Genomic DNA, 25,248 nt, shown 5'->3' on the forward strand with positions numbered 1-25,248 from the left:
GCGGCACCCCGCATATGAGGGGCCTCGGGGTCGACCTCTGCCCCCCTGTCAACACGGACTGCGACCGGTCAGAGAGAAAGGAGGAGAACCACTGCAACACAGTGCCTCCCACCCCTAACTCTTCCAACCGGTGCAGCATGATACCATGGTCGATGGTATCAAAAGCCGCTGAGAGATGTAACAGGACCAGGACAGAGGAGCACCCCCTGTCCCGAGTCCTCCAGAGATCATCTACCAACACGACCAGTGCCGTTTCCGTGCTGTACCCGGGCCTGAAGCCCGACTGGAACGGATCCAGATACGTCGTTTCATCCAGGTGCTGGGGGAGCTGTTCTTAGGAACTCTTAGGTATTTACAATTGCTATAAGAATGCTGGGATAAAGATGAAATATTAAAACATTTTATCTCCCATTTTTTTTCAAAATACAATGTAGATGTATAAAGATATAGTAAAGATTGGTGTCCTGTTGAATGCAAACTCTAGCAGCCTCTCAGAACAAAGAGGAATCTCAATATAAAGGAATGAAAACAAATAAGAAAATGTAAATCTTTCCTTAGGTTTGAAAATAATATAATATAAAACCACTGCAAAAACATAATTGTTTCTGTTTCAAACCCTGCCTTATAGTTTGTAGTCTTGGAGAGGAAAATATTTAAAAAATGACTAAGTCTAATTGTAGAACAGCTGCAGTTTTCTCACAATAGTTATATGCCAGAAAACACAGAAACGGAATCCCAAACCAGCCAAGAATGTTATCAAAACACAATGTGGGTTTCTTCCATATGTAGGAACAAGAAATGAGCTGCAAGAGGTTTGTTATCATGTATTGGTGGGAAAAAGAAATGTAAGATTTAAAACTGCAGCCCACTATAAACAAAAAGCTCGGTTCAAATCTGCAGTGGCTACTGTTATTAGGGCTTCTTTTATCTACAGTAAAACAGATTATATATCCAGATTAAGTCTGTTGTTCCTGAGTATGCATTTAAGTTTGTAAAGAAGGATTAATTGCTAAATTGAGGACAATGGTCTAACAGGTATTATGTTTTGTAAAAAAAATCCCATGGAGCGAGTTGTTTAGCATCTATTTAGAATGTCTTCAGCTTCTTTTTATGCAGGATACCACTGTGCTATTTAGAGATGTGAAATCAATAATTAAAGAGTTACATCTGAACAAATTTAGATGTTTATTTTAAGTATACGTTAAAACATTAAGCAGAAACTGCACTGTTTGATGATGTGCCATTGAATTGGGGTCGACTCTTAGTGACCACATAGATTTTCTCTATGACAATCTTCCTAACTTGGTCTTTCAGGATTTCCAGTGATGTACTGATTGCCATTACATCCACCTTTCTGCTGGTCATCATCTTCTTTTTTTTTTTTACCTTTTTTAACAATAGAGATTCCTCCAAAGATTTATACACATCCAGTGGCCTTTATTAAATTACATATATAAACACATACCATATTCGTTTTTGTTCCTCTCCCCATATGTCATGTACTGGCTTTTATTTTACATTTTGTTTGTATTCTGCAAACTGAAATAAAAGAAACATTGGAAAAATAATAGAAATGTCAAGGATACTGGCAAAAGTATTCCTTTTAATGTTTCCCAATTTGTTTTTCATAAGCTGTAGGATATTGAGTATGCAAAATTTTACATTATTTTTTTAATGTTATTTTATTTCAATTTTATTTTTATTTTATTTAAGGTACCTGAATCTCCCTAGCATTCTCCCTAGTTTCTTATTTAAGCATTTTTAATAGTTATATAACTTAGTACCACTAGGGAGCAGTCTATGCTAAACTGGAGTTCTAATAAATATACCTCTGTGAAAATGTGAATAGGGGGAGTCAGGCTATGATCTTTTCTGGCTTAGAGTGATAGAACTGGAAACATGCTGAACACTGATAAGCCAGCCTACACCTACCAGGTGACAGCTGAACTGCTGGTTATTGCCACAGCACACCTGCTAAACTGTCACCAGTGAGGGTGAGTGACAAGATAAATTTGGGAATTACTGGCACAGAAAATATTTATACTTCTGTGCACTCACTTCGTATTCTTAAAAATAAAACAATTCAATCACAATCTCAGCATGAACATATGGCTGTTGTGCATAATCCCCTCTATATTGCTTATGCTTAGATATAATGTGCAATTGCTATCTTTAATAGGGGTGTAAGGAAACAAGAATTTATATAAAACAGCTTTACGGTCACTTGTTTTGGGGTAAGCTAAGCTGGTGCTAGGATCTTTGATGGTCTGTTACAAAGACATTGACTTATCAGCCTCCATCAGAATTCTATCTGGCCTCCTTTGGATTATTATACACAGAGGGCCTACAAAATTCTAGCCCTACACTAACATGGCTACCAGTAAAAGATAACACCACTTTGGTGATTGTATGAAGATCATACTCATGTCCCAGTGCCTGGAGGCCGTGCGGGTCTGGATGGGGAGGAACAGGCTCCGACTCAACCCCTCCAAGATTGAGTGGCTATGGTTGCTGGCATCCCGATATAGTCAGCTGGTGCTATCGCTGGCTATTGGGGGCGAGACATTTGCCCCCACGGAGAGGGCGTGTAACTTGGGTGATCCCCCTGGATGCACGGCTGTCTTTAGAAGAGCATATGATGGCCGTGGCCAGGGGGGCTTTCTATCAGGTTCGCCTGATATGCCAGTTGCGCCCCTTTTTGGATCGGGACTCCTTATGCACGGTCACTCATGCCCTCGTCACTTCCCACCTGCACTACTGCAATGCTCTCTACATGAGGCTCCCCTTGAGGAGCACCCGGAGGCTCCAGCTGGTGCAGATTGCAGCTGCGCAGGTACTTATGGGGGCGACATGGCGCTCCCACGTAACACCTTTCCTGCGCGAGCTGCATTGGCTTCCGGTGGTCTTCCGGGTGCATTTCAAGGTATTGGTCCTCATCTTCAAAGCGCTCCATGGCTTAGGGCCCGGTTATTTACGAGACCACCTTCTGCCACCGATAACCTCCCACCGGCCAATACGCTCCCACAGAGAAGGTCTCCTCAGGGTGCCGTCGGTCAGGTAATGTTGGCTGGCGACCCCCAGGGGAAGAGCCTTCTCTGTGGGGGCACCCGCCCTCTGGAATGAGCTACCCCCAGGGATACGACTGATCCCGAGACCTCCGGACCTTTCGCCGGGCTCTGAAGACTTTTTTATTTCAGCAAGCCGGGCTGGCTTAAAATTTTTAATTGGTTAATTTTATGGGTAAGGGGTTTTAAATTGGGGGAAGCCAATATAGATTTAATTATGTTTTAAAATATTTTAATGTTTATATTGTATGTTTTTTAATCCTGGCTGTTCACCGCCCCGAGTCCTTTGGGAGAGGGGCGGTATAAAAATTTAATGAAATGAAATGAAATCATACAATCATATTTCATTGGGCAAAGGAATATATGACTGATCTTATTGGGGCTTGATGTGGTAGACTGTGCTTGGGAGATGACAAAACAAGAAATAATTAGGATATAATCAGTGAGATTATTGCTATTAAGGGTGGAAGAAGTTAACTTGTCCACCCAGGAAAAAGAGGAAAACTTCAACCTATCTGCTACAGGGAAAAGAGAGCTCTAATGCTGACTGACATACTTCCTTTCAGGTTGCAGTGTAATTAGGGAATTCATAGAGAAAGGCAATCGTCTCCTATCCTAATGTGGTATGCTGGTAAAGCATCTAAGAGAAAAATAAAAAAAGCCTAGAATGTATCATAGAAATCTCCTATATGAAATAAGATCATGGACCTGTTTGTCATGAGCTAGTGTGACTCCTCTGCATCAGAAGGTGAAGAGCCTGGTTCATCAGATTGCCAAGACTCAGCAGCTATCTGAGGCAATCTGAATCTAACTCAGCAAAACATCAGCAGGACCAGGTGTCAGAGGAGTCAGGTGATGAGGGATCACTTCCCTGCAGAGCACCCAACTGCATTAGCAGCTTCAGAGAGCTAAGCAGAGAAGAAAGACACTAACGCTTGTAATTGAACCATATCTACATCTGGCCCATTTTAAAATGGCTGCCAGCAAAAACATCTCTTTTGGAAACAACTCACTAACTTTGGATTAGCGTTCTTATGTCTTTGCTTTCCCTTTGCTCTTTGACTCAGACTGTTCTCTGGGTGTTTCCCTGAAAGTGTGTGCTGTTTGTTTCTTGTTTGATTTGTTTGATTTTAAACAAACTCAAAACTGCTGTGATGTAGCCAGCTCTATCTTGCTTCCCTATATTTGGGGGGCATACTCTCTGCCAGCCTTACCTCTAGTCAATACATTATTTGTAAATTGATCCATCATATTTTTCTCAGCTTGAAATAGTACACTGGTCCAATTAATATCGGGCCTCAAGCATATAAGGCATATTCTAGATCTGATGCTCTGTTTGCGTAGAACCAGTAACATGAGACTGCATATAATAAGTGTAATTTATCCCCAGACTGATCCTTCTCTAGTTACTTGTGATCTAATTAAAGCGCCTGATGGATCCATTTTTTTTCTCAATGAACTTGGAATTTTGTTGTCTTCTATTTGCAACACTCTTCCCTTTTGAAGACTCAAGTCTGTTTTACTAGGGAATTGAAGGTGATCAAATAGAAGGGCAGGAGTTGTGAATGGAGGAAGTCTCAGAGCAATTCTGTGGTGATAAGTAGCGAAGAATGTTTCCTTCTCTCTCTAGATAGAGAATTGGTCATTACTGTTCTGAAGGTTTTTTTTTTTTTTTGCATTATGCACCATTGCTTTCACTGGAAAGCTGGGGAGATGAAACAGAACATTCTTTATAGATAAAATTATTCAAATATGCCTTGAATAGATTTTTAGTAATGGCAACCACTTGTCATATTATTTTGGATACTTTTGAATTTGTAAACCTTTGATGAAGCAGGCAAAGTGCCTATATGCTTGCTTGGCTCTTGCATCTTAATATAGCCCTGCAATTAAAGGAAGTAATTAATGTTCCCTTACAGGAGATGTGTATCACTCTCTGCCTATAGAAGTCAGTGATGAAGCCAATGTTAAAGAAAACTTCCCTTGACTTGAAAGAGCTTAAAAATCAGGTGGTGTTAAATGTGCCATTTCTGGCTGAGGTAATTGAGAAACTGTAGTTTTAACTGAAAGATATCTGGATCATATATTATCTGGACTCATTTCAGTTAGGCTAAACCGGCCCATGGGCTGGATGCATCACAGGCTGGCTATATCCATGCCTGGTTTAGTGAAGGGAAAAAAAGTTGTGATATGTCATGTGATGATGCCGTGATGACGCGAGTTTGACACCCCTGAGTTAAGCTCTTCAACAGGATATGAAGTCATACTATTTAATTATCTTGATGGTTAAACTATTTTGGAAATTAGAAGTGTTCCCATTTTCTCTGATCTCATGGTGGGTTTTGAGGTGCTATCACCATAGTGATATTACTGAGCCCTACTTCTTGCCATTTAATTTTAAGAAAATGGCAGTCTCCCTTAGGTTAATTTTGATAATGGACTGGATGAGGATGAAGTTAAATTCTGATAAGATAAAGATTATGTTGGTTAGTAGGGAAATGGTCTCAGGCACTGAAGTTCAGCCTGCTCTTGTTAAGATTATGTTCCCCCTGAAAAAGCAGACCTATGCAGGCAGACCTTGATTTACAACCACAAATGAGCTTACAATTTCTTTTTGTTAAGTGAGATAAGACATTGGTTAAGTGAGTTTTGCCCCATTTTATGACTTTTTACGATACAGTTGATAAATGAATCACTGCAGTTGATAAGTTAGTAACCAGTGGTGAAATCCAAACCGGTTTGCTCCGGTTCGCTGGCTGCACATGTGTGCTGCACACCAAATGCATGCTACACGCACAATGCGCACCAAACATGCGTTGCATGTGCAGTGCATGCCAAACATGCACTGAATGCAAATACACAGTGTGCACCAAATGCACGCTCTTTGGTGCATGCGCAGTATGCACCAAAGGGAGGCTTGGGAAAGTAAGTAGAAGTAAGGGGGGATCAGTTGTGGAATACGATTCAGCTAAATTGCGCTGCACAGCTGATTCCCCCCGCTGTTCTACTTACCTTCCCAAGCCTCCTTTTGGTGTGTGCTGCGTGCGTGTGCATGCTCAGTACACACCAAAAGGAGACTTGGGAAGGTAAGTGGAACAGCTGGGGGGGGAATCAGCTGTGGCGCGCGATTTAGCTTTGCTAAAAAGCAGGATTTTCTGCTTTCTAGCAAAGCTAAACCCCGCTGCACAGCTGATCGTCGGAAATACTGGTTCAGAGGAACCAGTAGCTTTTTTTAACTACCAGTTCACCCGAACCGCTTAGCTTTTTTTTACACTACCGGTTCGCCCAAACTGGTAGTCTTTACCACTATCGGTTCGCCCGAACCGGAGCGAACCGGTAGCATTTCACCCCTGTTAGTAACTCAATTGTTAAGTGAATCTGGCTTCCCCATTGACTTTGTTTGTCAGAAGGTCGCAAAAGGTGATCACATGACCTTTGCACACAGCAGCGATCATAAATACGAACCAATTGCCAAGCATCTGAATTTTGATCACATGATCATGGGGATGCTGCAAAGTTTGTAAATGTGAAAAAGGGTCATAAGTCACATTTTTCAATGCCATTGTGACTTTGAATGGTCACTAAACAAACTGTTGTAAATCCAGGACTACTTGTAGTTTGTAGATGCTTCTTCACCTCAGCTTCCTAATGTCATAGTAGCAAGGAGCACATTTGTATAGATATACCAAGTAGATCAACTGTGTTCCTGAGCTGGAATTAGTAGTTACCTTTCATATATCCCACCGTCACATGTGTTTGGTATAAGGCTGTCTTAAAATGTATCAAGTGCAAAATGTGGCAGGTTGGTTGCTGACCATTATAAAATTCAGAAAACAGACCCAAATGAAAACTGGCATTATTAGTTGTTTTCCAGACACAATATAAAGTGTTGCATTTTATCTTGAAAATTATATTTAAAAAACCCTTAAGATCTAAATATCCAAGGGAGCACTTTTTAAATATTTTTACCTGAATAGTTAGATCAGCAGGAGATGCCGTCTTAAACAAGTTATTTTTTTTCAAAGTTTGCTTGAAAGAAACTTCTCTGCTGTTGTTTCTAAGCCCTGGAGTGTACTGTATTAGCAGTTATGCTTAGTTCTCATTTACTGCTTTTAGAAAAGGAATCAGTGGTTTCTTTTTCAGCCAAGCTTTTGCTGTTTGAATTAGAAATGTTTTATTACATTTTGTTTGAGTGTTCTCTAAGCAGGAAGATGGGATAGTCATTGTCATTGTCCTTCTCCTCTTCTTTTTTTGCTAAGTATAAATTTTCTGTTTTGAGATCATAAGATTCACATGCAGATACTGTGTTTCCCCGAAAATAAGAGAGTCTTAAATGAGGGCTTGGCCTTATTATCAGGTGGTCTTATTATTTTGGGGTGCTGGAGGCGGCGAGCGTGGGACTGGATGTCCCGTTACTGCCGTCGCCACCCCCTCTGTTCTTCACACCGGCCAAGCATCCCAACACATCCCACCCCACCCCAATGGCAACAGTTGCTTCCCTTCCCTGCCGTCTCTTTATCGAGACAGGTGGCAGGTAGGGCAGGGGAGAAGCGAGACGTGTGGAGCGAGACCTGGCTCCCCTTGCCGTCTCTTCTCCCCCCACTCACTGGGCATGACAGGGTTTCTGCCCCTCGCTTAGCCACCCACCCCCTTTAGGGATGCAATTTGGGGGTGGCAGGTGGGACAGGTAAGAAGTGGGACACAGGTCTTACCTTTCAAGCTCCATTGCTTTCCTCGCCGTTGCATCCAGGGAAACACGCTGTAAAGGGAAGCCTTCTCACCAATGGTGAAATCTAAAATTTGTTACTACCGGTTCTGTGGGCGTGGCTTGGTGGTGGGGGTTAATGTGACTGGTGGGCATGGCCAACTTTTTTTTTTTTAACTTTTAAAACCATTTTTTCTACAACCTCTTCGGATGAAGAGGTTGTAGAAATAATGCTTTTAAAAGCCTCTGATGATCCCAGCTGAGCCGCGGGATCATCAGAGGCTTTTTTTTTTACTTTTAAAAGCATTTTTTTCTGCTGAAGAGGTTGTAGAAAAAATGCTTTTAAAAGCCTCTGACGATCCCAGCTGAGTTGCCTGAGAGGCAGAGGCTTTTTTTCTTTTAAAAGCCTCTGACGATCCCAGCTGCGTTCTTGATCAGCAGAGGCTTTTAAAAGAAAAAAAGCCTCTGCTGATCAGACAACTTAGGAGGAAAGAGAAGGTGAGTCTGCTGAGAAGGAGGATGAGGGTGTGCGGCTCTGCAATGTGCAATGGGAAGAAAAGCATTTTCAGGCGGCAGCGCTGCGATCCCCTCCCCAAATCCAAAACGGTTCCCAGTTCCCCGCTGCACATTGCAGGGGAACTGGCTGCCGCTTGAAACGCGGCTCTGAGAATTGCATTGGGGAATCTGGCCAACGGGCAGCGATGGCTGGAAAGGAGGGACATTTCACTTTAGGAGCTCCCGTTCAGCTCGACTCCTGGGTGCGGAGAGGGCTTAGGCAGCGGCGGCTTCTCACATTGCTGGGGAGTGAAGTCATTGCGACCATTGTCTGTCCTGAACTGCCCGCTGGGTGGCCAGAGGGGTGACTAGCCGCGAACTGTGGGGCCCGCCTTGTTCACCAAAGCTGCTGGGCAGATTCCCCCCCCAGACCGTTCCGAAGAGGTTTGTTCCTCAGGCTGTGCTCTGACCGTCCCCCAGAGCTTGCAAGGGGTCTCTTCGGGGAAAGTGAGTAGTCCCTGCGGATTGCAGGAGCACCCCGATAAGTTTTCTGGAAAAGAACTTCTCAGTAATCGACACCCTCTTTCCCAGCCGAGTCTTTGAGGCACCTCTCGCTTGCAGGAGGAGGAGGAGGGTGGCGTAAAGCAGTGCCACCTTAAATGCTGGTAGGCAGAGGTAGAATTCTTTTTTTCTTGTTTTCCTCCCCAGAAATTTAGGTGCGTCTTATACTCCAGTGCGTCTTATACTCCGAAAAATACGGTATCTTTTCCATACACAGATTCAAAATTTGCTACTCTCTGTTTTTAATTAAATATGCTTTAGCTATTTTGCCAACCCAGGAGAAGTGGTAATTAACTCTCTTTAAGCACTGTGATTTGGTGGCATATGAAAATAATGGTAGAACGTTTATTGAAGTTTGTCTGTTGATTTAGTTTTTACAATGATTCCTTGACTTGTTATCTATTTTAGCACTGGGTGAAGTTGTTGGAGATAGCAACCTGGCTGTATAAAATTATGTGTTTTAATTCCTGTTTTCTAATATGCAGAAGATACTTTATCATGATGTCTTAACAGTTGGTGGCATATATTTGACCTTGGGTAATCTTTCAAAGTTAAATGGAATTTTATTCCATTAGTATTTCGGTGGGAGACCCAGGAGGGTAGGCTAGAGTGGACACTTGAACAAACATGACAGGAAAAAAAAGGAAATCATTTATCCTTTATTGTTATGTTACAGGAATACGTTCACACAGTCAGCTGAAATCAAACATGGTTTAAGAGAATCTTTATCTGTTCCTCTTGTCAAATGTCCCACTTGACCTATCTGTTGTATAGTCCACACAGAAATACTGAGACTAGAAAAGGACAACTGGGAGGTAACATCTAGGAAAGCAAGGAATCTACAGCCATATTCAAGAGATTCTCATTTATTGTCCTTGTCTTCTTTTTTAGATCACGCAGGAGGCTGGAGAATTTATGATCACTTTCCCATATGGATACCATGCAGGATATAATCATGGTTTCAACTGTGCAGAATCAACAAACTTTGCTACAATTAGATGGATTGATTATGGAAAAGTAGCTAAATTGGTAAGTCAGATGATATTACTAATAACCAAGTTATCCAAAAGAATGTGTTTAAAATAGATTCGTGAATTTAGAAATTTAAAAAAGGCAATTTTGAAAAAATCTGCAGCATGCAATAATTTCAACAAAAGTAATTTATACTGAATAAATATTTTGTATAATATACTATATTATTAAGCATTACAAGTAATAATAACCAGATAGTTCAGACATTTCCTACAATAGGTATGGCTATTAAGGCAGTGCACATTTTGTTAGAATTGGCTCATTAAAGTTATTGTGACCTTTAAAACAATAACAGTCTTTACGGGTTTATATTTATATTAATTCCAACTTATTTCATCTGAATTATTTTCAGAGTTTGAAAATGCTTCAACTCGTTATTTCAACTATAATGGTTGTCTTGCTAAGGTAGAATTTTTATTAAGTTTTCTCAGAAATAAGTTCAATGATGTTTTCTTCTCAGAAAATATATAGTATGTGATTTCTAACTGAAAATTTCTCATTTCCATGTAATTAATGATTTATTTAGATGAAGTCTTAAAAATTCAGCCAAATGTTGTGCTGTTTTGATAATATTAATGTTATGTTATATGTATGTAGGAGCAGTATCTATATACTACTAGGACGCTCATCATGATTTTTAACTGGACAAAATGGTGCATCATAGGGCAACAATTTTTGAACCAAGGCGCCTCAAAAGGGCTAACTTACAGAATGCATACAAAATCTGGAACCCATGATTCCCAAGGAAATAACCTCTGTGAAAGTTGTGGCTTTTAGGGTTCTTGTTTTTACAAGAAGAATATTGATGAGACTTCTTGAGTGTCTTTGCCTAGCAGTATTAAATGAATCATTGGGGGAGGATGAGAGCTGTCAACAAGATGGAATATATTGTCTACAACTTTATTTGATTTTAGCAGTTAAAAGATTTGGTTCAGCATGGGACTTAACCAAAATTCAACATACTGACATCCCCTTTATTTGCTGTAAAATCTAGTATCAGCCAGTCAATTGGCAATCTCCAAGGCTGTGCAGTCCATATAAACAAATTGTGAGCTTACTTGTCCTCATCAGATGAGAGATATTAACTCTCAATTCTGTCTAGACCTTCAACCACTTTCTCAACTTTAGCAACTTGCCACAGCTCCTCATTCCAGGGTCATAAGATCTTCTGACCTGCCTATCTTCACTATGGATCCAGCCTAATCAGAGGTGGTATTCAGCAGGTTCTGACCAGTTCTGGAGAACTGGTAGTGGAAATTTTGAGTAGTTTGGAGAACCGGTAAATACCACCTCTGACTGGCCCTACCCTCATCTATTCTCTGCTTCCTGAGTCCCAGCTGATTGGGAGGAAATGGGGATTTTGCAGTAACCTTCCCCTGGAGTGAGGAGGGAATGGAGATTTTACAGCATCCTTCCCCTGGAGTGGGGTGGGAATGGAGATTTTACAGTATCCTTCCCCTGCCACGCCCATCAAGCCATGCCATGCCATGCCCACCAAGCCATGCCCACAGAACCGGTAGTTAAAATGTTTTAATCCCACCACTGAAATGCCTAAAATGCTAACACTAATCACACATTTATGATTAAAGCATTTTACAAAACTGTATGAATACAAACATAGAAGGATGGCTGGGAAGAGAAGCCATTTATCCAATAAGCAAATGAGCAGAGAATAGACAAAGCATACTTTTTATTGTCTAGCTTCTAGCCCATCTTTCCCTGATCTAATTTTTCAGCACATTGAGGAAACTCATGGGTTTCATCTCTTTGCTGTTGGAGACAGCAATCGGTTCCTTTCATCTGTATTGTCTGCTCTAACTCTTCTGTGAATCTGCATTGGGTCTTTACTTTGTTTAACTTAATCTAGGAATGCAGTTGTGAGCACACCCAGCATTGCACTGTAGCTATACATTCTAGAAACATTTTGTAAGGTATTTTTTCAGTGAAGCTTATCTAGTGTTACTGTGTTAACTGATCAATATAGAGTTCCACAGAACACAGTATGAAAGCTATTGAATTGGAAAAATAGGGATTCTCTACAACTGTAAGTTGTTCTACATTAATATCATATGTTTGCCAATTACAGCCTGCATAGGCCTGAGACACATGTAGACTGTAAAGTTTGTTCTCTTTTATTAATGTCATCTCCCTCCTCTGCACGATATAGCTAATGAAGATATAGAGGAAGTATATATTATCAAGCTGCTGCCTTAACATGGTTAAAGGAATGGATAGAACTAAGAAATAAAGAGAATATTAGCGATAGAAGGCCATGATCTACAAGTAGGATGGCACGCTTGCCTCTGGGAGGAAAATATAAAATACATAGTTACTTTAAGAGACATATAATAAGAAATGCATTATTACAAATTTGGTTGAAAATTAAAAAACAACACTATACAAAAATACCAATTTGGCTTTCACTGACAGAAATATTAAAACACCCAAATTTAACAGAATTAAATAAAATAATTAGATACAAAGACCTAATAGACCAACAAGGAAAACTGAAATCAAAACAAGAACTGGAATCGGATTAGAACAGAGATATAGATTGGTGCAAATCCAATGCAAACATAAAGAAGACACAAAAACATGAAATACAAAGAGAACATCACAAATTAGATAAAATTATATTAGAGACAGATGAAAAACTAGCTAGCAAGATTTACAAATTTTTACTAAATTATAAAATGGAAGAGGAGATAGTGAAAGATTCAATGATTAAATGGGCACAGAACTTTAATTATACAATAGATTTGGAGAAGTGGGAAACAACATGGCAAGTAAATTCAAAATTAACATTATCAGCGGCATACAAGGAAAACCAGTTGAAGATGTTTTACACATGGCATTTACCACTGACAAGAATCGCAAAGATATTCCCATATAATGACCCAACATGTTGGAAGTGTAAGAAAACCCATGGACCCATCTATGGTGGACATGCCCGGCGGCGAAAAAATTCTAGACAAATATAAAGAAATGGTTAGAAAAAATAACAGATTATAAGGAAAAGCAGTATAAAATGCTACACAGGTGGTATCTAGCCCCTGCTAGGCTAGCAAAGATGTATCTAAATATACACCCAAATTGTTGGAAATGCGGTCATGGCCAGGGCACCTTCTTTCACATGTGGTGGACATGCTCCAATGCAAAAAGATATTGGAGCAAGATTTGGAGATGGTTACAAGAAATAATTGGAGAAGATATTGAATTGACACCTGAAATATTTCTCCTGGGAATAGTAAAGAGGAACTATGGAAAGAAAAAGATCCACCTAATAATACATATCACTACAGCTGCTAGACTGGCATACGCACAACACTGGAAAGAGAAAGATCTGCCAACAGAAGAACACATAATTAGGAAAATATTGGAGTGCGCAGAGATGAGCAAGCTAACCCATGAAATAAATGAGGGTGAAAATTCAGATTGCTATACTGTTTGGGGAAGGTGGTATGAATGGATGAATGATAAAATAAAAGAAGGAGAAAAAGGTGTGCCTAATAAAAGGAATAAGTAGCTTAAGAAACACCAGGTATATATCTTGTATATATGTATAAACACTGCACATCCGATGAAAATAGAAATGATATTTAATGTATTTTCACAAACTTAATAAAATATTGAAAAAAGAAAAGAAAAAATAACAGATCAACCAATAGAAATAAAACCGGAAACATTTCTACTAGGAATATTTACGAGAACATATACCAAAGAAATAAAATATCTGATTTTACACATCATAACAGCGGCTCGAATAACATATGCACAAGAATGGAAACAGGAAGAAACACCAACAGATGAAGAAGTGATAAAAAAAGTTTTAGAATGTACTGAGATGGACAAGTTAACAAAAAAAAATTAAAGAAAAAGAAGAGACAGATTACTATACAATTTGGAACAAATGGTATGAATGTCTTGAGAGCAGAAATAAAGAACAACAGAAATAGGGGAGAAGATAAAATGTAAAATATGCATGTAACAAATATATATTTATATATTTATTTTATATATATATATATATATATATATATATATATATATATATATATATATATATATATATATTAGCTAATTGTTTTAAGGGGAAAAAAAGTTAAGCATTAATGGTTTTTTTGGCAACTGAAACAAATATATAGAAATGTATAAAATTAAGGCTATTAAGATTAGAAAATACATTGTAATCAATCAAAAAGGGGACAATGAAGAAAATGAAACAATATGAGAGACATGAGGTGGGGGGGAAGTCACAGTGGAAAGCAGACCAGGAAGAAACCCTTGTTAAAAAGAGGATATATTTATAAGTTGTATGTTATGTGTTTGTCATAATGTGTAGTAATAAAACAATAAAACTTTTTTTTTTAAAAAAAAGAAGATATAGAGGAAGTTTGATATTAAGATTTAGGTAGGATGTTTTCTCAGACCTTTCTAAATTTTGTAAGATAGAGTCTATCTTCATGTTAGTTGGTTAGAGATGTATTTTTTTATGGACAACATTTTGGTTTATTCTGCTTGAGTGCATTTTGTAAACGTTAGTAAAACAGATGATACAGTGACAATTATTTCATGTATTGTGCTAGGGCCTTCTTTAATTTGTGCTTAGCTTGCAATATTTGTGCTGAAGTTGGAGCTATATGCAGACTTCTAAACTGCTGAATATATATGTTTGCAAACTTTGTGATTATCTTTCCTGTTTTTAAAAATCAGAAGTTTCCTTAGAAGTAATTTAATTTCCAAAAATACTTTGATCCAAACAACAAGTACAGGATCTTCCATAGCAGTTTGCACACCATTAAACCAGACAAATAACCTCTCTGCTAACAAAAGCTCGTTCTTATTTACTTTGAGACTTAGTTTGTATATCATCAACCAATCCATTTATTAAACACTTCTTCCTCAGTTGAGTGTAATAAAAATTGTTCTGTGTCAGGAGCATACTGTGTCATTACACAGGATAATAGACATTGGTACACAGAGATGTCACCACCATCATCATTCTAGCCATTGTCTGTCTATCCACTGCAGGATGGCCTCTTTTTGCATCTTTCCAACCAATATGATCTTGAGCTTTCTTTTCCAATTAGGTCCGTAATACTTGCTGATGTCATCTCTCCATCTTGTTTTAGGTCTCTTTTGGTGATGCTTTTTATCAAGTGGAATCCATTCTATGACTGCCTTAGTCTACCTGATGATACAGAGATGTGGAGGGATATAAAGAAAAAGTAAAGAAAAAACCTATAGGGATATGGATCAAGTGTAGGGACAGGAAGAGCTATGCAATAACTCAGCGGAAAGAAAATGAAAAAGCAGTAGAATTAAGAAGTAGGAAGTGAGAGGTGGAAGACTACTTCTAGTCCTTACTTAACACTGTTGGCATTGGCAACTCTGTTGCTAAGTGCCATGGTCGCTAAGGGAAAAAAAATCACATGACTGAGCCAGACTTACAATATAACTTCTGCTTTTGTTGTTCATTGAATCACTGTGAGTGTTAAATGAGACATCATATGACCATGACTTGAGATTTCAGTTCCAAGTTCTTTACTAATTCTGCTTGTTGGAAGCTGATTGTGAAATTTGCAAATAGTAATCACATGACCATGAGACACTGCAAGTATTGTAAATGTGCAATGGTTGCGAAGAGCCCAACTGACAATTATGTAACTGTGAGCTGTTGCAATGGCCGTAAATGTGAGGATTAGTCACAAAGCTGTTTTTTCAACAGTTGTAACCTTGAATGGTCACTAAGCAAGGAGGCATTGAGCGAGGATTACCTGTATTACCTATATCAGTCTTGAAAGAATATTTTTTCATCCAACATTATAAACTTACTGGATTTTTAGCATCTATTTCTGTTAATATAAATCTGAAGTAAACAGTTCAATATATTTACATGGTGGACAAAGACATTTTTCTAGGGATTATTCTTCCAAGATATTTTTTTAAAAATTCAAATACCAAGAAAAATTCAACCCCCCCGTTTTTTTTGTTTTTTTTTTACAAATTTCCATTAATAGAGCCTCTAGGTAATTAAGTAGTCTGTTAAATTATCAAGTTAATATCAGTGGTAATAGTAATGCATGTTAGTATTTCTAGGAAGCATGTTGAATATCATTCAATTTCAGGAGCCATTATCCAGCAGTATAATCGTTAATCATTTGATCTTGTCTAGCCATGGGAGGTTTTTGGTAAAATAAAGGAATAGCTAGCTAATCATTACCTTTTCTCATGCACTATAAAATAATTCCTTTGTCACTAAAATGATCATCTGCTTCCAGCATCTTCTTTTATTGTTCCTGCCCAATAAACTTTCTTGCTTTAGTTGAGAGCTGGGATGACCTAATTGCTATGAGTGACCCTGTTGCTATATATCCACAGTATCCTTCACTCATCCCCCTTAGGAGCACCATTTCCACCATGATGAAGAATCATAGCAGGGCATGAGGGGAGATTAGAAGAATAATTTTTCTACATTGAGATATATTTTATTTTTTATTTTCAAAATACCATACAGCAATAACTATAATATAGCAGTTAAGGGTTTTACAGTTATCATTGCATAATGTTGTTACCCTACTAGTTCTGTAATGTAATATTGAAGTATCGTTACACTTGATTTCTTTTTTAATGTAAAGTAATTTTTCGGTCATAAATCTGCATTTAATCAAAACTTTGGCGAAAATAATCCCAAGTGCTAAGTGAAGTGAATCAAAACTTTTTCAAAGGAAATAATGAAGAAACTGGTGTATGTCATCCCCATTTGTATCATTTGAACCATTAAAATAAAGTTTAAAAGAAAAAAAATGGCATAAAAATTTAGTGTATTGATACCATTTATAATGAACACAGATGAAGGGCTTGAATATATTTTGCCTATAATTATAAATTTAATTTAAAATATCAAATTTATATACTACCTCCTGCCTTACTTTAATACATCACAAGACGAAATATATAACATTTGTGTTAAAGAACGTAATAAGCTTTTAGGACAGCTCAAAATTCTCTCTCATATTATCTCCTATGATCTGCTATTAAACTGACTAGTTCCCAAAAGGAGCCAGAGTTACACTTTGAAATCAAGGCAGCTAAAAATGATTAGCTTGTTTGTGAGATGTAAGCCCATAATTATTCATCCATATTCTGTAGCAGTAGCTGCTTAAGAGACCTTTGTTGTGTGGGTAGGTTAGATCAAAGTGCTGGCCTGCAGGTTGTATTTCATTTTTCCCCGTTTGGTGGGATGAAGTGCAGTTGTTTTGATGTTAGGTTTGATGGATTTGTTTGCCACTGCATTCATTAGCTTCACATCAAAAAATTGACAGGCTGTTAAATGAAACTTTGGCTTAGATTTTCAGCTTGACTGTTTGGAGACATTTGTGAAGATATTTTATGTTGGTGCTATGCAACCTCAAGTACTTACGCCTATTTCTAAAGCCAAGGAAAGTTAGTTACTATGTTGATTTCTTTGACTTAAAAAAAGAATTTCTTGCCCTGCAGATAATCAGGTTTAGCCTGTGTTTTCTAAAGTATAGACGAGTATTTATGAAGTTAATATTTGTAGTAGTATGGTTTATGTTTGAAATAACAAATGAATAGGCATATCTCATTTTCAGTGGAAAAAAATTCAGTCAACAAACAATATTTTTTTAATAAAATAAATGATTTACAGAAATACATTAGATTTGGTATACAAAAGCATAAGGCAAAATTCAGTATGATGTAAGTCAGCTTTTATTTCAGCAATGGGATGTGTCTCCTTCCTTGCAGCCAATGAAGATGTAGGTTCCCAGCTTTGACATTCTGTGCATTTACACTTTAAAAAGCTTAAGCACCAACCTATCCTTCTTCTCCATCTTCTCTTAGAAACCTACTGGAGAAAAGAAAATGCTAATGCCCAAACTGTTTTAAAACCTGAAGGTAGAAAAAATGCATTTATAAGCTAATAAAAGACAGAAAAATTAACAATTTGCATAATGAGGTGAAGTAAGGAGAGATGGTCTGGTAGTTATCTGGGCTTCAATTGCCATCCTTCCAACTGGTGTATTCAACTATTTTTCTTTCCTTAGTAGTTTACAGTGGAAGTGGCTATGTATTAAAATGAATTTTGGTGACCAAAATAAAACCTACAACCCATAATATTTAATGTAATATAAATTACAAATAAATTAAATGCCTAATAATCATTTAGTACTTCTCTGAGGGTAGACTTTGAAGTTGTTCTGTTTATCACTTTTATTTTAAATAATGGAAAAATAGCGCAAGACATATTTTTATCTTCTCTTAAGAAATGTGATCATCAGCCCACATTGATAGCTACTTTTACTTACAGCAAATAGAAATAAAGAATTTTGTATGTTTATTGAATGTTTTCAATATATTGTTATTCTGGAAGTTGGACTGATCCATCTGTTTCTTTCATTTGTCATTTTTGATCCCTGTAAAACATGTTGTTTGCTCTTCATTTATCTTTGTCTGATGAATAAACTATTCTGCTACCATTTTCTGAGGAAATGCTGGAAATATCATTTAAAGATGGTGAACGTTTCTTGAGTTCTCATGAGAATCAGAACTAAATCATACCTTTGTCAGTAATGTAGGATTCTACGAATATTTTATTATACTTTTTATTGATGGTATTTTCTTCCCTAAATCAACATTTTAAATCTGCTGGAATTGCTTGCTGTTTTCAAGAAAGTAGATTTTTAGCTGATACACAGTCCAGATAGCAGCATTCAATTTTATCAGCATCTTGCCAAATGACTACAGTCCTTTACACATTCTAATCATAAATATGAATTTATTTATTTATTTAGTGTATGGCACGTGTTAGCCAGGGATCACTGAGGTAGCTGGCTGCCTCTGTGAAAGGAATTTTTTCAGGCAGTGTTATCTTTACTGGTGGGATGCCTGAATGCTGGTATGCAAATGGGGGGGAGGCTCCTTTCTTGTCCCTCCGTGGTTTATTCGCTTACAGGAATTGAGCCGCCAAGCTGTCAACCTCAGTGGCACGCAGACCCAGCATCTTACCACGTGAGCCACTGCAGCCCTCATAAATATGAATATATAGTGTCTACAAATAATTTTTGGTTAGTATAATTTAATTTCTTTCCATTCAGGCTTTTTTTTTTTTTACTGATATAAGTTTGAACTCTAGCTCCTTAAAAATACCAAAACTTATTCTCATTTATTCCTTTGGAAATTTTCATAGTGACAATCTTACAGAACAGCACTTAATTGTTTATCACCACAGACTTCACTCATCTGTTCAATAAAAATTAAATATGTTTCATGATTGTAATAATCATTAGGAGTAGGATTGTTCAGGTCTGTCTAGATTTGCCATAGCTTTACTCCCCAGGAGCAAACGTCTTTTTATTTCTTGGCTGCAGTCCCCATCTGCATTTTAAAAAGCAGAGACATAAGAAAGGCTAAGCGCCAAAAAATGGAGGCCTTTGAATTATGGTGCTGGAGAAGACTCCTGCAAGTCTCATGGACTGCAAGGCGATCAAACCGGTCAGTCCTAGAGGAGATCAACCCTAACTGCTCTTTAGAAGGCCAGACCCTGAAGATGAAACTCAAATACTTTGGCCACCTAATGAGAAGGAAGGACTCACTGGAGAAGAACGTAACGTTGGGAAAGATTGAGGGCAAAAGAAGAATGGAACGGCAGAGAATGAGGTGGCAGGATGGAGTCACTGAGGCAGTGGGGATGGGTTTGAATGGACTCGGGGGGGATGGTGGAGAATAGGAAGGCCTGGAGGAATGTTGTCCATGGGGTTGCGATGGGTCGGACACGACTTTGCAGCTAACAACAAATACTATAAATTTAAACTTTTAGTTTAATTCAGTAATCGAAGCTGCAAAGAAGGGTTGCAGTTTACTAAAATTTGCTATTTCATTCAATTTCCAAGAAACTTAAAATGTTTTGGGATTGAAAATTGATCTATATTCCTAATCTATATAAAAAACTAACGTTTAATGAGACTTTCTTTTGAAAATAAATTTATTATAATATTTTTCCCCCAAAGTTTGCTTCTGCTTCTATTTAAATTTCATATTTATTTACAGGTAATCCTCAACTTATGACCACAACTGAGCTCCAAATTTATGTTGTTAAGGGATAAATTTGTTAAGTGAGTTTTGCCCCATTTTATGACTTTTCTTTGCACATTTATTAAGTGAATCACTGCAGTTGTTAAATTGATAAAACGGCTGTTAATCTGGTTTCCCCATTGACTTTGCTTATAAGAAGGTCACACGAGGGGATCACATGATTCTAGGACACTGTAACCATCATGAATGTGAGTCAGTTGTTAAGCATCCAAATTTTTATCACATGACCATGGAGATGTTACAGTCGTACCGGTAGGTGAAAAAAATGGTCATAAGCCATTTTTTTCAGTGCCGTTGTAACTTCAAACAGTCATTAAATGAACTGCTGTTAGTCGTGGGCTACCTGTATTTAGCAGACATAGATACTTCTAAAACATATGACAATAATGTAGTAAATCTAGTCAACAACAAACATTATGTACAGAATAAGGGATTTGAACTATCCTAGCCCAAAGTTAGATGCTTAATGTACACAGAGAGAGAGAGGGAGGGAGAGAGGAAGAGAGAGAGAGAGAGAAAGAGAGAGAGACACAACATTCATCATGCTTCTGTATAATTATGAAAGGATATCCACATGTGGAATGTGAATTCTAGAATTAGAATATACACAAACTTACCTGATTTTGTTTGTTCTTTATTCTTGTAAAATATATTTCATACATAATCAAGCTTTTTTTAAAAAAATCAAAGCTGCTTTGAACAACAGTAATGAAAGAACCTTAATTGCAAGAATATATATCCATAGATTTAGAAAATCTGAATAGTTAAATCTCTTGCTGTTAGATTCAAACTAGCCTTTAGTATTATTCAGCATCTTTAGTTCAATATTGAAAATCATTAGAATGTTAATTTCATTTTTAAAGTACCTGCATATATTTTGTTCATCATGAATGATGAATTCACAGTGCCTTATTTGTAGACAGCCTTAGCAAAAACTACAATTAAAAATCATAAAAACTAAACAAAACAATTTATAAGTACAGAAGTAAAAAAATCAAGGGTCTGAAAATACAAAAAGTTAAAGTAACACTAAGAAATTCTTTGAAATCACATTCTGTAAATCTTGGTAATGATACTAAAGTTATACAAAATTTATCATTGAAATAAAACTGTATTAGTGCTATGTGATACAAAATTCTAGATGTATTTCTTCACAGCAAAATTAAATTAACATGATTGAGATATCACTGTTCATTTAAAACAATACAGGAATACATTTCAGTGTTGCATTATGTGGAAAATTGTTACAAAATATTTTGAGTCATGAGATTTGAAGCCAATCTAATGTGAATGTTTTAATTAAATCTGAGTTTATTTAATTCATATTGTTACTAGTATGGAAGAAAGGGCGTTTTAATCTTTACTTACTATCTAATTATTTTGTTCAACTTTCAGAGTTCTTCTGAAAATATATGTGTAGAAGAAAAATCACATTACTTAAAATATGGCATTTATTCACAAAATAAAACCAGACTATTTTAGGCAGAATCAAAACCAGTGAAATGCAGAGAACTAGCTGCATGATTATGATCTAAGTCCATATTTCTTTCAACAGAGATACAAACACAGACTTATTTTATTTATTAGTGACGCCTGTTTATAAGTCACAATGTTTTTAGTGGATCTCAAAATACCTAGATATATAAGCAAATAGTAATTTATCAATAATATAGAGCAAATGAAAATATTTATTTCCTTGGTTATGGAAAGGCTCCAAGGTATGGGGAGGGGGAGGTCTAATAGTTCTGGCCTTACACTGGAGATTGAAGTTTTTGTTTTATCTTTAGTTTAATAAAAACTTTTCTTGGGGCGTGAACACTCTATTTTTTTTAATTAGTTGGCCTCAAGCCAAATTAATGACTACTACAAACAATGTGTTTCCTCAAATAAAAGCCCAATCACCTCAGATTCTCTTCTAAAAGGATTATGCTCAGTTGGATTGATGGCTCATTGCAGAGTTTTTATTCTGAACACTTCTGCAAGATTCTATTATATTTGTCAGTTATTAATATCGAAGTAAAACTGCTAACTAAAGTCAATCTTATATTTAGTGCATCGTTGATAATACACAACTTTCTTTGTCCCTGTGATGGATTACATTAATGCAGCAGGTTCCTAGGAGGAAACACATTCCAAGGAGGAGAGGGGTGGGTGACAAGAGATAGCACAATCCAGAGCTGGATCATGGGAAGAGGATAGTCACTCCCTAGAACAGGGATGGCTAACCTTTTCTGGACTGAGTGCCCAAACCCATGTGTGAATGCACATGCTCCCAACCCCCCAAAATACAATGCACACCCCCCGCATGCACCCCACCCCTTGTTCATGCACATGCAGCCTGCTGCACGCACCCCTGTGCATGAGTGTGGCCACTGCACACGCGCCCTGCCCCTGCACATGTGTGTGCATCCCACCTGCACATGTCCCCCTGCATATACATGCGCGGGCCCCCTGCATGCCCACACACCCCGTGCATGCACAGCAGAGACCCAATGACCAGTTGGCCGGTGGGAGGTATGTGCGCATGCACAGTGGAGCTGAACTGGGGCCGTGCCCATAGAGAGGGCACTGCGTGCCACCTGTGGCACGCAAGCCATAAGTTCGCCATCACAGCCCTAGAATCTCCCAGGCTATGTCTTTTAACTTAGGGTAAATTTTGTCTATATGATGTAAGCCAGGAGTTCCCAACTCCCGGGCTGTGGCCCGATACCAGGCCGCGGGCCATTTAGAACCAGACTGCGCAAGTGATGGACGAGCGTATGAGCATGCACAACTCCACTTGTATGAGCGGCATGCACATGCCACTGCCGCCATTACCGGTCCGCAAAGTTGGAAAGGTTGGGACCACAGATGTAAGCAATAAACAACTGAATTTAAGACCTGGATTGTTTTGCATCATTGCTGGGCTACATCTGACATTCCCTATTTTTTAACATTTTCATGTAAGAGTGGAAGTGGTTAGTCAGCACTGAGGCAATAAATTGGATGAAGCCAGCAAACTGTACCCTAGTCAGATAATATGATATCGTGATAGTCTAAGTGAATAGTGTGCACGATAACATGACTGCGGCTGCCTATGGTGGTGCTGTAGGATGAAGGGCCACAACTTTGCCAATACAGCTAGTCTGAAGATCCTTGAATTGACAATCCCACAAGAGTTATTGGTTTTGGATACATTCTTTAAATTAGAATATTAGAAATATCTTGATTGAAATATGAAGAGCCTGTAGTACAGTGGACTAAACACTGTTATTAACATCTGCTGCTTGCAATTACTGCAAGTTCAAATCTCACCCGGCTCAAGGTTGACTCAGCCTTCCATCCTTTCAAAGGTAGGTGAAATGAGGACCCAGATTGTGGGGGCAATAAACTGACTTTGTATAAATATACGAAAGTATGAAGGCTATTGCTTAACGCATTGTAAGCCGCCCTGAGTCTCAGGAGAAGGGCGGCATATAAATTAAAGCAAAAAAAAAAAAGTTACCATACGATGCACTGTTTCACTCAATTGAACTTTACAAGCAGACAGGATAGTTCTCCGTATAGGAGGGAAATGGCAGTCAGGCTGGGGAATGATTCCTCTATGTAGCATAGGACTGAGTCTGCTAAATTTGCATGGCTCCACCCTCTTGTCCCAGTGTTTCGACTCGGTCTATGCTAGACAGATGTGTCTTTCCAGCCTGACCGTGTTTTTCCCTTCAAAAAAGGAATTGTGAGAGAAAATTTCTGCTTATATCCTCCTTTCTGAATTGTGAGAAAATCTTTCTACGATTGCTGACATTTGGCTCGCATTCTGTCGGCTGACAGACCTCAGCGAGGTGGGCAATTTGGCCTCATTGAAGCTTCCCCCAGCCATCGGGGAAGCGACGCTGTGTTTTAACGGCCTTTGCCTAGCAGCCTTAAACGCCTCCAGCTGGTTTTTCTTAGCCCAGAGATCGCATTAATAGCCGGACGGCTAGCGTTCTGGGGGAAGCGCCGGTCAGCATCGTCGGCAGTCCTAGAGGCTCTGCCAACATCGTAGATCGCTTTTCTAGCCGGACAGCTAGCGATCTTGAGACACCACCCGTCAGCGCTGAGCTTGTGAGAGCTTCTGCTTCCACTGCCGATCGCCTCAATAGCCGGAAAGCTAGCGATCTTACACATCCGCCATCCAGAGACTAGCTCGCAGCGAGCTGACTGATGAGAGGATCGTTTTACTTACCGGGCGGCTAGCAATCCACGGATCTTACAATTTGGGTGTCTCCACGCAGTGAGTTTTGCCTTCGGCGACTTTCTGTCCTTACAGTTTAAGTGGGTGGCCATCTTAAGTGCAATCAGACCTAATCAAAATGGCGGATGTCATGCAGTCCAAAGCCTCAGCGAGTGCTGGGGGTGCGGGGAGACGGCGTCCTCTTGACGACCCTATGGAGGGCTCCTCGGGCCTCCCTCCATCCAAACAGGCCAGAAATACCAAGGCAGCCCCCTTAGCCTCTCTTGCCTCATCCTCCAAGGAGGATGAGCGGCGACATAAAGCCATCAAGAAGGCCTTCCTCAAGGCCCAATCACAAGCTGGGCTGGAGGTTCAACAGCCTCGACCAGGGGTTCCCTGGAGGTCTCATTCACCAGCTCCTACGCAGGATGACCGCTCTATACAAGAACTGTCCCCAGATCTGCCAGCTGCTGTGGGCCCCGCTCCCATCCCAGGGAAGGAGCCCCTTTTTCAATCGTTGCCTACTCCTGTGGCACCTCAGGGCGACCTAGAGGCTCCCCCCGTACCAACGCCTCAATCCCAGGATCCTCACCCTCAATTGCTTGAGGCCTTTGAGTTCATTATTGCCAGAGCCATCAGGCAGGGCCTGACCCAATGCATGCAACAGGGCAGTTTTCTGCCTGAGCCAACCACCTTTGTGAATTCCCACCATGCTAGTCACATGGAGGATTCCATGTCAGAACAAGACCTGGCTGAATCTCCAGTGTCAGCTGATCAAGCTTCCATTTTGGAGGCGGGTGAGGTCCGGGAATCTGCTCTCTCGGATGATGAGGGCTTGGTCCCTGACCAGACACCATTCATAGGTCTCTTTTGGCCACAAGTATTCCGATCTTTACTTCATAAGGCCATCGCGACTACACATTTGGGGGATGTTCCTTCTGCCTCCACCACGACCAACTCTTCGGATCTGGCGTCGGCGATGTTCGCAGAATCTACAATTGAACTAGAAACGATTCCAGCTCCTAAGTTATTTTTGGATGTCCTTCACCATCAATGGTCTCTTCCAGGGGCTTGGTCCAGCCCCA

At 39.0% G+C, this 25,248-nt stretch overlaps 1 protein-coding gene across 7 annotated transcripts in view; it reads left to right on the forward strand.

The window, feature by feature from the left end:
• Positions 1-25,248, forward strand: part of KDM4C (lysine demethylase 4C) — a 230,819-nt gene that overhangs the window by 62,125 nt on the left and 143,446 nt on the right. For all 7 annotated transcript variants that reach the window (XM_087886203.1, XM_060690502.2, XM_087886199.1 and 4 more), the window contains one exon: positions 9,718-9,855. In XM_087886203.1, the coding sequence (XP_087742329.1) occupies positions 9,718-9,855 (138 nt within the window). The remainder of the gene's footprint in view (positions 1-9,717; positions 9,856-25,248) is intronic.

The sequence above is a fragment of the Pantherophis guttatus genome, chromosome 2, assembly GCF_059756535.1.
Source record: "Pantherophis guttatus breed Tessera chromosome 2, ASM5975653v1, whole genome shotgun sequence".
NCBI lineage: Eukaryota > Metazoa > Chordata > Lepidosauria > Squamata > Colubridae > Pantherophis > Pantherophis guttatus.